Source organism: Oncorhynchus kisutch, linkage group LG15, assembly GCF_002021735.2.
Source record: "Oncorhynchus kisutch isolate 150728-3 linkage group LG15, Okis_V2, whole genome shotgun sequence".
NCBI lineage: Eukaryota > Metazoa > Chordata > Actinopteri > Salmoniformes > Salmonidae > Oncorhynchus > Oncorhynchus kisutch.
This window is the reverse complement of record NC_034188.2, coordinates 79,853,432-79,868,794: the sequence shown is the minus strand read 5'-3', so window position 1 is coordinate 79,868,794 and position 15,363 is coordinate 79,853,432. Positions and strand designations below refer to the sequence as shown.

The following is a 15,363-nucleotide window of genomic DNA, read 5'->3' as shown; positions in this document are numbered from 1 at the left end:
ACACAATGAGAACAGTCACAGAAGGAATCAGAACAACATGAATATGAGAAAGGACATCAAACCAAACAAAAAACTGGGGCCATTTTAAATCTAATGGAAAAAAAACATGATCTATGGTTCACGCATGTGTCTGTGAACAGGACTGAGACGGGGGAAAGTCATGTGTCTGTGAACAGGACTGAGACGGGGGAAAGTCATGTGTCTGTGAACAGGACTGAGACGGGGGAAAGTCATGTGTCTGTGAACAGGACTGAGACGGGGGAAAGTCATGTGTCTGTGAACAGGACTGAGACGGGGGAAAGTCATGTGTCTGTGAACAGGACTGAGACGGGGGAAAGTCATGTGTCTGTGAACAGGACTGAGACGGGGGAAAGTCATGTGTCTGTGAACAGGACTGAGACGGGGGAAAGTCATGTGTCTGTGAACAGGACTGAGACGGGGGAAAGTCATGTGTCTGTGAACAGGACTGAGACGGGGGAAAGTCATGTGTCTGTGAACAGGACTGAGACGGGGGAAAGTCATGTGTCTGTGAACAGGACTGAGACGGGGGAAAGTCATGTGTCTGTGAACAGGACTGAGACGGGGGAAAGTCATGTGTCTGTGAACAGGACTGAGACGGGGGAAAGTCATGTGTCTGTGAACAGGACTGAGACGGGGGAAAGTCATGTGTCTGTGAACAGGACTGAGACGGGGGAAAGTCATGTGTCTGTGAACAGGACTGAGACGGGGGAAAGTCATGTGTCTGTGAACAGGACTGAGACGGGGGAAAGTCATGTGTCTGTGAACAGGACTGAGACGGGGGAAAGTCATGTGTCTGTGAACAGGACTGAGACGGGGGAAAGTCATGTGTCTGTGAACAGGACTGAGACAGGGGAAAGTCATGTGTCTGTGAACAGGACTGAGACGAGGGAAAGTCATGTGTCTGTGAACAGGACTGAGACGAGGGAAAGTCATGTGTCTAATACCTTGGAGCCCGACAGTCCCACAACTGTAGTCCACATGAACAAGCATCGTCCTTCACCAGTACATGTTTCTGTACGAAGAGGCTCTGTGTTTCAGATCCCGTGACACACACACACACACACCTCAACAGCTAGCTATTTAATCATTCTGCTCACCATAATGTTTAATCAAAGCCTTTTCTTAAAGCTTAATTACAATTTTCCCCTCTCCATCTCTGTGACCTGTTTTGCTTTTAGCATGTATTAATAGCGCTTCAGTCTGTATGGCTGAAGACTTGATGTTTGGGGCTGAGGCCAGCTCCTCAGTGGAATGTGAATGGACCTTTATGAAGCCTAGAGGGGAAGAAGATCTTTGCTGTTTCTATATCACAGTGAGGGAGACGGGGAGGGAGTGACTGGTCTTGTGTTCTGAGAATGTTTCAAGGTCTTTGATACACCGTCTCTCACACATGATCACAGATACAGTGCAACAGATAGTCTCTCTCACATTCTTTCCCCCACACACACACACACACACACACACACACCTACCTTGAATGCAGAAGATTATATAGTGACGACTCAGTGGATTATGCTTGGGGATTAATTGTTTGAAAACTGTGTTCATCAAGACTACACAACTCAAGGTCCAAACCGAAATAGATCTAACACCCATTCCATAGTGCACTTCAGATACAAGGCCTGCAAATATTGCAGATATAAAATATTACAGAAAATCCAACCACATAACCCTTCCACCTGGGGTGTACAATTGTCTTTCTTCATTTGGGATGAACAATTCTCTTCATATGGGATGAACAATTATCTTGCTCTTCGTTTGGGGTGTACAATTGTGATTCTCCAAGTTGGGAACATTTCTGGTTTGGCTGTTGATATGATTGGAACGTCGTGTAGGGCGGAATGTTCCGGTCCAAACACATTCGTCTTTGATCTGTCGGAGCAGGGGGGAGGGAGGGAGGGGGGAGGGAGGGAGGGGGGAATATTTGTGGAGAGGAATAAAAACAGAATGTTTTTAACTCGGCCTGGCTCTATATCCCTCCATTTGACAAATGAAGGAGGGCGAGAAAAACAACAGCATCACAGAACAAAGCAGAACTTCACAGGAAAAGCAAATAAATAATGTTGTCTTTAGGGAGGAGTGGGAAACTTGGGTCTGCTGGGTGGGGGGGAGGGTACGTGTGTGTGGTTGTGATCGGGCTAACAGTGTTGTTCTGCCTCTCCATCCTCCTTCCCCAATGATTGTACAAAAACAGTTGCAGGAGAAGGACGTTCAAATATGAACATGAAAAACATAGAAAATGGCATAGACACTGAACACACACACAAACACACATACACACCAGTGGAGGTTGCTGAGGGGAGGATGGCTCATAATAATGGCTGGAATGGCGCGAATGGAAATGCATCAAACACATGTGGTCTGTGTATTTGATACCATTCCACCTTATCCGCTCCAGCCATTAACACGAGCCCTTCCACCAACTTCCTGTGATACACACATGAACAGCTCTTCAATACCTCAGTGGATCAGCCATGTTGGGGGCTCGGGCAGTGGGGGGGGGGGGGGGGGGGGTCATACCTCAGTGGATCATGCTGGGGGCTTGGGCAGTGGGGGCTTGGGCAGTGTGTGTGTGTGGGGGGGGGGGGTCATACCTCAGTGGATCAGTCGTGTTGGGGGCTCGGGCAGTGGGGGGGGGGGTGGCTTTGGGTGACTAGGTTTGTAACAGGTTGGTATGTGGATGGAAGGCAGGGGAGTGCTACAGAGAGAGAGAGAGATGGAGATATAAACAGCAGTTAGTCCCAGAGCTGTGTCCCCCTGTCCCATTGTCTCTCAGCGGGGTGGTCTGGAGGGACAAACACAGTCACAGCGCTCGTGGTGCGTCAAGTGGACCTCCTCTAGGGCCCAGCTGACACGAACTGTCTGACGCCGTGAATAACCTCCCACCTCAGGAGCATACTTCAACACCTAGAGAGGGGGAGGGGGGAGAAGGGGAAAGGGGAGGAGAGGCAAAAGGGGGAGGAGGGGAGGAAAAGTGGAGAGCAGAGGAGAGGAGAAAGGGGTAGGAGAAATGTGGAGGAGACGCAGGGAAGAAAGGGGGATGAGAAATGGAAAGGGCAAGGAGAGGTGAGAGAAAGGCAGAGAGTTGAGAGAAAGGCAAAGGGGAGGAGAGGAGAGAAAAAAGGGGAGAGGAGAAGAGAGGAGAGAGAAAGGGGAGGAGAGGAGAAAGTGGAGAAGAGAAAGGCAAAGGGGGAGGAGAGGAGAAAGGGGAGAGGAGAAGAGAGGAGAGAGAAAGGGGAGGAGAGGAGAAAGTGGAGAAGAGAAAGGCAAAGGGGGAGGAGAAGAGAAAGGGGAGGAGAGGAGAAAATGGGGAGAGAAAATAACTTCAATGGAATAACAATGAGATGGTGGTTGTCTTGCTGCTAGCTTGACTAATATTTATCTCCTCCCTCCCGTATCAAACCTCAGAACAGTTATATTCACAATTTGCTCACACACACACACGGCAGGAGGGTTCTGTTAACCCTAGTGGTTAGAGGTGAGCCAGCAATCGGAGTATTGCCATTTTGAATCAAAATAGATTTTATATTTGAGATTCTCCAAAGTAACAACTTTTCACACCGTTGGCATTCTCTCAACCAGCTTCATGAGGTAGTCACCTGGAATGCATTTCAATTAACAGGTGTGCCTTGTTAAAAGTTAATTTGTGGAATTTCTTTCCGTCTTAATGCGTTTGAGCCAATCAGTTGTGTTGTGACAAGGTAGGGGGATATACAGAAGACAGCCCTATTTGGTAAAAGACCCAAGTCCATATTATGGCAAGAACAGCTGAAATAAGCAAAGAGAAATGACAGTACATTATTACTTCAAAACACATTTCAAGAACATTCCGAATTTGAGGTTTTTGGATCCAAACACTGTGTACCTTTGTGAGACGCAGAGTAGGAAAACAGATGATCTCTGCATGTGTGGTTCCCACCATGAAGCATGGAGGAGGAGATGTGATGATGTGTGGGTGCTTTGCTGGTGACACTGTCAGTAATTTATTTAGAATTCAAGGCACACTTAACCAGCATGGCTACCCCAGCATTATGCAGTGATACGCCGTCCCATCTGGTTTGGGCTTAAGTGCCAAATAATTTGTTTTTCAACAGTACAATGACCCAACACATCTCCAGGCTGTGTAAGGGCTATTTGACCAAGAAGGAGAGTGATGGAGTGCTGCATCAGATGACCTGGCCTCCACAATCATCTGACCTCAACCCAATTGAGATGGGTTGGGATGAGTTGGATGGCAGAGTGAAAGAAAGCAGCCAAGTTCTCAGCATATGTGGGAACTCCTCCAAGACTGTTACAAAAGCATTCCAGGTGAAGCTGGTTGAGAGAATGCCAAGAATGTGCAAAACGGTCATCAAGGCAAAGGGTGGCTACTTTGAATAATATAAAATATATTTTAATTTGTTTAACACTTTTCTGGTTCCTACATTATTTTATATGTGTTATTTCATAATGTTGATGTCTTCACTATTATTCTACAATGTATAAAATAAAGAAAAACCCTTGAATGACTAGATGTGTGTCCAAACTTTTGACTGGTAGTGTATATAACAGTCCCTTGCTCCAACCTCGACATGCCTCTTTCAGAGTGGTTGGGATAAAGTAGAATTTAAACTTCGTTTGGACCTTGTGTACAATTGACAAATAATATGATCTTAATCTTATTTGGTCAACGTGTTAGAGGGAGGCTACAGGTAGGAGACAGGAGACAGGAAATTACTATCTCACACACACACCAAACCCCTACAGCATAAACAGAGAAGTAGCATAAAGAGGCAGATGCTTCCAGAAAATGTATCAATGACATAATTGAGAGAGAAGACAGAAGAGGTGAAAAGGAAGGAGAGAAAGACTGGTGCTGCAGTGCTGTCTGATTGCCGATGCGGTGCCGTCTGATTGCCGATGCGGTGCTGTCTGATTGCCGATGCGGTGCTGTCTGATTGCCGATGCGGTTCTAGGCCCAGAGTCTGTCTCTCTCCCTCTCTGATTATACTGTAGCTGGTTTATAATAAGATATATTTATAATGTCTGCTGTCTGTCTGTCGGTCTGTGTGTGTGTGTGTGTGTGTGTGTGTGTGTGTGTGTGTGTGTGTGTGTGTACATGCCCAGCCAGTCTTGATAAGAGCAGAGTGGGAGCTATAGCGGTCAAATAGGAAAGAAAGGAAACATGAACTAAGAGCTGGGCATCGGCCAAAGACGAAACACACAGCAGTCATATGAAGTCTTGGCTGGGCTACAGGTACAGCAATGGGTACAGGTACAGCCGTACCACAGCCATTCCTAATACTACATAACAGGGCATGGTGTGTGTACCTCGTGTAGTTTGTCACTGGTCTTGGCCGGGCTGCAGGTACAGCTGTTCCAGTTGTCTGTACCACAGGCACAGTTCCCCCCACAGCGCTGCACCAGTAGGCATCGTGGGAAGAACACGGCGTTGGTGGCCCTCAGCTCCTCCCTCAGGTTGACAGAGTAGTTCCGAGGTGTACAGCTGTAGCGCTTCACATCATCATACAGACGGTCCAGGTCAACTATGGGGGAGAGAGGGAGGGAGAGAAGGGAGGGAGGGAGAGAAGGGGAGGACTGAACATCATTGATTGCTGATTGCAATTTGTATTTACAGTCAATACCTTTAAATGAACTATATTGGCAACATTGTTTAATTTCAACATAGCATCTTAATGTAAATGCATGGAACTGAATGAGAAGGGGATGGGACGAATAGAGAGGCTGGTAGGTAGGAGAGATATGAGAGTAGGAGAGATATGGAAAGAACACAGAAGAGAGAGGGGGGTTGGTGTCTGCTAGGTGTGTTTGTGTCTAGGTGCTAGGTGTGTTTGTGTCACAGACAGTAAGAGCTCTAATCCATGTGTAGTGTGTCTGTGCAGGCAGACTATTCCTGGAGTGTTGGCTAGCGTGCTAGCAAGCATACCAGACAGACTAGGCCCTATGGGCAGCATAATGTATGTATGTATGTGTGTGTGTGCGTGCATGCGAAGACTAAATCAGGACACCATTTAGCCGTGTGGAAACAGATTGAACAGCTTCTATAGTAGCAGCTATCATCAACCCTAACTCCTCATCATGTAGATCTGAGAGGATGGGTGTACGTGCTGTGGAGAGGGCTCTGACTAGCCTATCAGAGAGTGAGAAATTGTGCATTGAGACCAACAAGATCTCACGGTTTTACCAATTTGACTTCATATTCCGACGTTTGTCCACGTTTATCCAAACGTCAAATGAACAAGACCCTCGTAGCTGGAGCTTGAGGCATACGCCCACAACGCCCTAGCAAACCGCAAGCCTCCTTGATGGTGAAAGTGCTCACCGTTGCCCTTAGTGGGTGGTTTTCAAGCCATCTCCAGACGTCCAGCTGGACGGATGTTGAATTGCCTTGGATCGTGACAGCAGGTCTATGTTCTCACCGTGCTGACAGACCCTATACTGGCCTAATGTTGCATAACAGGGGAGGGGACGTGTGTGTGTGTGTGTGTGTGTGTGTGTGTAGGGGTGTCAGTGGTCTAGGAGAATGAGTGTAATCTCCAAAAGGCAGTGGTGTGGAACACTGCTCTGATACTGGCTCTGAGAGAGCGCTCCGAACAGAATGAGTATGTCACTCACACACTCCAGAGAAAATGAATAGTGTGTGTGTGTGTGTGACCGCAAGTGTGTGCAAGTGTAAAGTATATGTGAGTGTGTGTCAGTATGTGAGTGTGTAAGCAGGGTTACTGGGTTCTGTACACCAGGGAGAGATTGAGCTTTGCGTTCCTTGATTACATGGCTTGAGGAGAGCATAAAGATTGCTTTCAATAAGGTGGTGGTGGTGGGGGACAAAACAGAAGTGAGAGACAGGAAAGTGTGTGTGTGTGTGTGTGTGTGTGTGTGTGTGTGTGTGTGTGTGTGTGTGTATGAAAACAAAGCTAGGTGCTGACTAGGGAACATTTCTGCTCAGCTGCACAGGTTGAATTTCATGTGATGTGGGAAAAGCCTACCAAAGACATGCAGCAACCCTGCTACAGCCACAACACACACATATCAAATCTTATTGGTCGCATAAACATATTTAGCAGATGTTATTGTGGGTGTAGCAAAATGCTTGTGTTTCTAGCTCAAACAGTGCAGTAATATCTAACAATTCACAACAATACACACATTTGAATGTAAAATAATGGAATTAAGAAATATATAAATATTAGGACGAGCATTGTTGGAGTATATATGTATATATACACACATACATACACAGTACTAGTCAAAAGTTTGAACACACCTAGTCATTCAAGGCTTTTTCTTTATTTTTAAATTCTACATTGTAGAATAATAGTGAAGTCTGAAGTCAAAATATATTGTATATTTTTCAATGTAGCCACCCTTTGTCTTGATGACAGCTTGTGCACTCTTGTCATTCTTTCAACCAGCTTTAAGAGATTCTTGAAGGAGTTCCCAAATATGCTGAGCACTTGTTGGCTGCTTTTCCTTTACTCTGCGGTCCAACTCATCCCAAACCATCTCAACTGGGTTGAGATCGGGTGATTGTGGAGGCCAGGTCATCTGATGCAGCACTCCATCACTCTCCTTCTTGCTCAAATAGTATTTACACAGCCTGGAGGTGTGTTGGGTCATTGTCCTGTTGAAAAACAAATGATTGTGGCACAAACCAGATGGAATGGCATATCGCTGTAGAATGCTGTGGTAGCCATGCTGGTTAAGTGCGCCTTGAATTCTAAATAAATCACTGACAGTGTCACCAGCAAAGCACCCCCACACCATCACACCTCCTCCTCCATGATTCAAGGTGGGAACCACCCATGCAGAGATCATCCTTCACATTCTTTGTGTCTCACAAAGACAAGGCGGTTAGAAACCCCAAAAATATTTTGATTTGTTTAACACTTTTTCAGTTACTACATGATTTCATAGTTTTGATGTCTTCACTATAATTGTACAATGGAGAAAAAACGCTTGAATGAGTGGCTGTGTCCAATATTTTGACTGGTCGGGAGAACAAAGGAACCTGAGTTTCTGTACGTTTCCACAATCACACCATGAGCAGTTAATCATGAAACATACACCTCCGCTGTTCTTCTTCCCGGAGAGCTATCTGCACGATGTACTGAGAACCCAGCTGGCTGTATGGACAGGGACAGTATATCTGGAGAGAGATGGACTGAGAACCCAGCTGGCTGTATGGACGGGGACAGTACATCTGGAGAGAGATGGACTGAGAACCCAACTGGCTGTATGGACGGGGACAGCATATCTGGAGAGAGATGGACTGAGAACCCAGCTGGCTGTATGGACGGGGACAGTATATCTGGAGAGAGATGGACTGAGAACCCAGCTAGCTGTATGGACGGGGACAGTATATCTGGAGAGAGATGGACTGAGAACCCAGCTAGCTGTATGGACGGGGACAGCATATCTGGAGAGAGATGGACTGAGAACCCAGCTGGCTGTATGGACGGGGACAGTATATCTGGAGAGAGATGGACTGAGAACCCAGCTAGCTGTATGGACGGGGACAGCATATCTGGAGAGAGATGGACTGAGAACCCAGCTGGCTGTATGGACAGGGACAGCATATCTGGGAGATGGACTGAGAACCCAGCTGGCTGTATGGACGGGGACAGCATATCTGGAGAGAGATGGACTGATAATCCAGCTGGCTGTATGGACGGGGGCAGCATATCTGGAGAGAGATGGACTGATAATCCAGCTGGCTGTATGGACGGGGACAGCATATCTGGAGAGAGATGGACTGAGAACCCAGCTGGCTGTATGGACGGGGACAGCATAACTGGAGAGAGATGGACTGAGAACCCAGCTGGCTGTATGGACAGGGACAGCATAACTGGAGAGAGATGGACTGAGAACCCAGCTGGCTGTATGGACAGGGACAGCATATCTGGAGAGAGATGGACTGATAATCCAGCTGGCTGTATGGACGGGGACAGCATATCTGGAGAGAGATGGACTGAGAACCCAGCTAGCTGTATGGACGGGGACAGTATATCCGTAGAGAGCCATGATTCAGTGAAACAGAGTCCCTGATGTCTCTCTGGACGCAAATCCTTGCCCTGACCTCATCTACTTTATTGTCCAGAGACAACATTAGCGAGAAATATAATCAAAAGCGGTGGATGGTGTACACACCACCTGAGTCAGACTAGAAGTCCACTTCAAATACCTTTTCTCCGCCGGTGGAGTCTTGGAGCAGCCTCTGGGATAAGTTAAATTGCCTGGGAGGGTACAAACAAAGGATCTAATTCGGGAAAGTCCATTTTCTGGTAGTAATGCTGCTGAGTTACCGTAGCTCTGATATCCAAAAGTTATTTCTGACTGTATGTAATAACACAAAAACGTTCAGGGCTAATAATATAAGAAATAACACACGCAAAGTCGCTAATGAGCTAGAATCAGACCTGCCGTGTGTATTGGCGCCATCTTACCAAAGACACACAGAGAGAGAGAGAGAGATGCAAACACACATGCACACAGATGAGCACACAGATAAACACACACACAGATAAACACACACACAGATAAGCACACACACACACAGATAAACACACACAGACGCACACGGATAAACACACACACACACAGATGCAAACACAGATGCACAAAACACACACACAGATACACACTCGCACACAGATAAACACACACACAGATGCAAACTCGAACAGATGCACACACACACACACACAGAACCTAGATTCACAAACACACACTTTTACACAAACACAGATGTTCACAGTAAGCTCTGTATGGAGATACATAAACTCAACACACACACATAAGAGTTGCTGACAGTAGTTGGAGTCTTAGCCAATCCCAACCATTTACTTCGGAACAGGAGATCCCTCAGGTGGAGAGAGAAAAAGATGGAAGAGCGAGCGAGGAAGGGAAAGGAGGGGAAAATGAGAAAGAAAATAATAACAAGGGACAAGTGTGATGAAGAAATAAAGGACAAGAGAATAAGGTGAGCGACAGTGTTGTGATGTGTCTGGTCCAGTCTGTTGAACACAGTGATGTGATGTGTCTGGTCCAGTCTGTTGAACACAGTGATGTGATGTGTCTGGTCCAGTATGTTGAACACAGTGATGTGATGTGTCTGGTCCAGTCTGTTGAACACAGTGATGTGATGTGTCTGGTCCAGTCTGTTGAACACAGTGATGTGTCTGGTCCAGTCTTTTGAACACAGTGATGTGTCTGGTCCAGTCTTTTGAACACAGTGATGTGATGTGTCTGGTCCAGTCTTTTGAACACAGTGATGTGTCTGGTCCAGTCTTTTGAACACAGTGATGTGATGTGTCTGGTCCAGTCTGTTGAACACAGTGATGTGTCTGGTCCAGTCTTTTGAACACAGTGATGTGTCTGGTCCAGTCTGTTGAACACAGTGATGTGATGTGTCTGGTCCAGTCTGTTGAACACAGTGATGTGTCTGGTCCAGTCTGTTGAACACAGTGATGTGATGTGTCTGGTCCAGTCTGTTGAACACAGTGATGTGTTTGGTCCAGTCTGTTGAACACAGTGATGTGATGTGTCTGGTCCAGTCTGTTGAACACAGTGATGTGTCTGGTACAGTCTGTTGAACACAGTGATGTGTCTGGTCCAGTCTTTTGAACACAGTGTTGGGATGTGTCTGGTCCAGTCTGTTGAACACAGTGATGTGTCTGGTCCAGTCTGTTGAACACAGTGATGTGATGTGTCTGGTCCAGTCTGTTGAACACAGTGATGTGTCTGGTCCAGTCTGTTGAACACAGTGATGTGTTTGGTCCAGTCTGTTGAACACAGTGATGTGATGTGTCTGGTCCAGTCTGTTGAACACAGTGATGTGATGTGTCTGGTCCAGTCTGTTGAACACAGTGATGTGTCTGGTCCAGTCTGTTGAACACAGTGATGTGTCTGGTCCAGTCTGTTGAACACAGTGATGTGTCTGGTCCAGTCTGTTGAACACAGTGATGTGTCTGGTCCAGTCTGCTGAACACAGTGTTTGACACATCACATGTGTTGTCTCTGAGAGGGAGGAAAGATACAGGTTTACCTCTGACCAACTACAACAAGCACCAACAGAGAAACTTCACACATCTTCCCCTCCACCACACACACGTTTGCCGTGAAGCCCCAGTCTCTCTATAAGAGCTGGGTGAACATTTAACTTCTCTCATACTCCCAAGGTCACCTTGAAGGTTTTCTACTGGCTGACTAAGAAACTTGCACACGCAGTGTTGGTGCAAGGGAAGGAGGAAGGCTGAATTCTTTGTGTTATCAATGTCTCCCTTCAGTGAAGCACAGACCACAATATGTACTCCTTTGGAATGGCTTTTCTCTGTGTGTGTAAGCACCTGTGTGTGTGTCCGTGTGTGTGTGTGTGTGTGTCCGTGTGTGTGTGTGTGTGTCCGTGTGTGTGTGTGTGTGTCCGTGTGTGTGTAAGCACCTGTGTGCGTGTGTCCGTGTGTGTGTAAGCACCTGTGTGTGTGTGTCCGTGTGTGTGTGTGTGAGTCCGTGTGTGTGTGTGTCCGTGTGTGTGTAAGAACCTGTGTGCGTGTGTCCGTGTGTGTGTAAGCACCTGTGTGTGTGTGTCCGTGTGTGTGTGTGTGTAAGCACCTGTGTGTGTAAGCACCTGTGTGTGTGTGTGTGTGTCCGTGTGTGTCCATGTGTGTGTAAGCACCTGTGTGTGTGTGTCCGTGTGTGTGTGTGTCCGTGTGTGTGTAAGCACCTGTGTGTGTGTGTCCGTGTGTGTGTGTGTCCGTGTGTGTGTAAGCACCTGTGTGCGTGTGTCCGTGTGTGCGTGTGTCCGTGTGTGTGTGCGCATGTCCAGTATGTTATTACTCTTGTTCTGTCTGTTGTGCTGGTAGGCCCGGGGTCTGTACATGGCTGTCTCTCTGTACAAGCTGTCCAGGTCCTGTCTCCAGCTGTCAGGGTTGAGGTGGCGGAGGAGCTGCTCCACTGTGTTGAAGGCTGCTATGGTCTGGTCCAACGCCGCTGCTGTCAGAGGAACATCAGTCACCGCTGGAGCCAACACTGACAGACTGTCCTCCTGGAGGAAGGGTGGAGAAGGAGGGGGGGGGGTCAAAAGTTCTGAGCAAGGACACAAGGTCTTCTTTAGTCTTTGAGAGCATTCTAGTGTGTCTGTGTGTGTGTGAGTCTATGGAATGCTCAGCACCAGTATCTGAGCTGCCCTCTGACTGTGCTTGTGAAAGCTTTACAAAGATCAGGGGACAACCTTGATCTTTTAAAATCAGCCGAATGACTGGGCACTAGAGCCCTCTAACTGTCTCCAGGCTGGGACCAGGAGTTTCTCCTGCTGCTGATCAGGAGGCTGTTTGTGTTGAGCATGCTTGCATGTCCAACTCACCATCAGGGCCACAGTCTCCCAGTTAGTCTTTGACACTGCAGGAAGAGAATCATCCTGGAGGAAGGAAGGAGAGAGAGAATGAAGGAGTGGTATTTGGGTTATTCTGGTGTGTTTACATAACTCCTGTCAGAACATCAGGATAATCCCTAGTTGAATTCCAGGTGATGGTATCGGGAGCTGGTCAGGATTTGTCTGTGTTGGATTAGCATTCATCTGTCTAACATTGTGCTAATGGGAGTTTTCCACAAAGCTGCTGAGATAAGTTCACAAACAGTCCCTAATGATTGAGCAGTGTTCCTCTCCACGACCCAGATTCACACAACACTTCTTCCGCAATACCTTAACTATGGGATCTGTGACCCCCCACATGGGACAGTTGAGACAAAGTGTGCTAATGTGATTAGCATGAGGTTGGAAGTAACAAGAACATTTCCCAAGTCATAGACATATCTGATATGGGCAGAATGCTTAAATTATTATTAATCGAACTGCACTGTCCAATTTACAGTAGCTATTACAGTGAACTAATGCCATGCTATTGTTTCAGGAGAGTGCACAGCAATGAACTTGAAAATGTATCAATTAACCAATTAGGCACATTTGGGCAGACTTGATACAACAACATTTTGAACAGAAATGCAATGGTTCAGTGGATCAGCCTAAAACTTTGCACATACACTTCTGCCATCTAGAGGCCGGAATCTAAATTGCACCTAAACTGGAATAATATATTGTGGCCTTTTGCTTGCTTTCATTATTATCTTTTACCAGATCTAATGTGTTATATTCTCCGACATTCCACAAACTTCAAAGTGTTTTCTTTCAAATGGTATCATGAATATGCATATCCTTGCTTCAGGTCCTGAGCTACAGGAAGTTAGATTTGGGTATGTCCTTTTAGGCGAAAATTGAAAAAAGGGGTCTGACATAAAGAAGTTTCTTAGGAAAAAATACTAAATACATAAATCGTTCGTAAGAGCAATTCCTCAACAATATCTTAAGATTGAATGATTTTCTTACGAACTTCTCAAATATCTTCTTACGAATCTTTTTAAGATGTTTGTTGCTAGGAACTAATTTAGCTAGCTACCTATTAAGCACTGTAAATCATGTTAGCATATTTCCTACTGAGATTAAAAACAAGTTATTGGGTTTAAAATAATCAATACTGAAACTTGCATATGAAGTTTGTGAGTGAATTAAACATGTTCAAATGCTTTCATGAGCTTTTTCTCTCACTGCCCTGAGTTTAAGACAAGGGTTTAGCCATCTTGGAATTAAGAACATTTGCAAGAACAAATCCAAAAGCTTAATTTTCAAGAATGTAATTCCTTCTTAACTGTTTGCTTAAGGAGAAACACAAGAAATAACACAAGAACATTTCCCAAAAATTTGAGGAATAACAACTTAACTTTATTCATAAGTCTATAGTGAAGAACAGAGTAATAGTTAAGAAGAAATGTGTTCTTAAGAAGGTTTTGTGAATCTGGGGTCTGTCCTCCTCACAGACCCCTTCATCAGACACAGAGAGATGAGGTGCTCTATGTAGAGGAGAGGAGAGACAACACACTCACTGTTTGTGAAAAGTGACTTGTGAACACATCCCTTCCAGATGTGCAACTGCCTTTGGTTGATATTATATTCTATGTAATGGGTAATGGCTCTCCTAAAAACACACTCTGCAGTTCATAGTGAACCTGAGGGAACAACTATACATCTGCATAACATGCAGGCTGAACCCACTTAAAAAACTGTGTGTACCCGGTGTGTGTGTGTTCATGTTATGTATGACTCTGCAAATGTGTGTGTGTGTTATACTGTATTTGTGCATGCTGTGTGTGTGTTTCTATATTATGTCTGAGCCTTCGAATGTATGCGTGAGTGTGTCATATGAAATCAGAGATGACTTAAAAAGTTTAGTGACTAATCTTTCATTTTATAGCATCTGTTTCTCGTGTGCAACCCACAGATACACACTGTGCTTTGACAGGAACCTCTCTGACTTCATACACAGCTGGGGTGTGTGTGTGTGTGTGTGTGTGTGTGTGTGTGTGTTTGTGTGGCCCCTGCAGCAGCCCCAGATGTGTATCTCTGTCAGCATCTGACCTTATTAGGCAATAAGCAGTCAGATTCAGTAAACTGTCCCACAGTCCTGTGCTTCAGAGGGGAATGCAGGGACAGCTGGGCTAAGGCCACACACACGCACCTGGGACTTTTCATAGGAAGAACAGTTTACAGTGCCTTTAGAGAGTAGGTCAACAGGGACATGAAACCACGTCTGGTAGCTGGAGGGTCGTGACAGACTAGGTCCTCCTGGGTAGAAACGTTTTCAGATGGTCACAGGGTAAGAAGGGTTTGGGGAGCAGTGCTTTCAGGGTGAAACAAAAATGAACAGATATTGCAATAAAAATGTGTATTGCCATAATTGACTTGTGTTTCCCTGCACCTGCTACTAATAATGTGTCTGTAATACCTCCTCTCAGACTTGTTCTTTCTGGAGGAGATTCATGGTATCGCTTTGCCACAGACAGTGTTGGTTTCTGGGAATATCCATTTATGTATGTATTTATGGGAAAACCTCAATGGGTCCCAGAACAGCTGCAGAGCCTGTCAACATCTGGGAGTGTCTGGGAACAGAGTAGCGTTCCTGGATCATATTCCTGCCTGGATGGATCTGATGTTCTGAGGAACTCCACAATTGTTTTATCTAAGCAAGTCAGTTAAGAAAATAAGTATTATTTACAATGACTGCCTACACCAGCCAGACCCGGACAATGCTGGGCCAATCACGGCCGGTTGTGAGACAGCCTGGAATTGAACCAGGGTGTCTGTAGTAACACCTCTAGCACTGAGATGCAGTGCCTTAGACCGCTGCTCCACTTGGGAGTCCAAATTCCCTAAGCCTGAATCACTGGTTCTAGAGGATTCCTCGATAAGGAAATTAAGAAAAGCACTACAGCGTTCAGTCATGGTCATGCTATTGC

The 15,363-nt window shown here is 45.9% G+C and overlaps 1 protein-coding gene across 1 annotated transcript; it reads right to left on the bottom strand.

Moving 5' to 3' along the window:
* Window positions 1-2,601: 2,601 nt before the first annotated feature.
* Window positions 2,602-12,448, bottom strand: LOC109900111 (platelet-derived growth factor D-like). The gene is made up of 4 exons (XM_031791160.1): window positions 12,380-12,448; window positions 11,854-12,061; window positions 5,332-5,546; window positions 2,602-2,928 (listed from the first exon to the last, which is right to left on the bottom strand). The coding sequence occupies exons 1-4, from the start codon at window positions 12,380-12,382 to the stop codon at window positions 2,794-2,796; spliced, it is 561 nt and encodes a 186-aa protein (XP_031647020.1). The 5' UTR covers window positions 12,383-12,448; the 3' UTR covers window positions 2,602-2,793.
* Window positions 12,449-15,363: the final 2,915 nt, after the last annotated feature.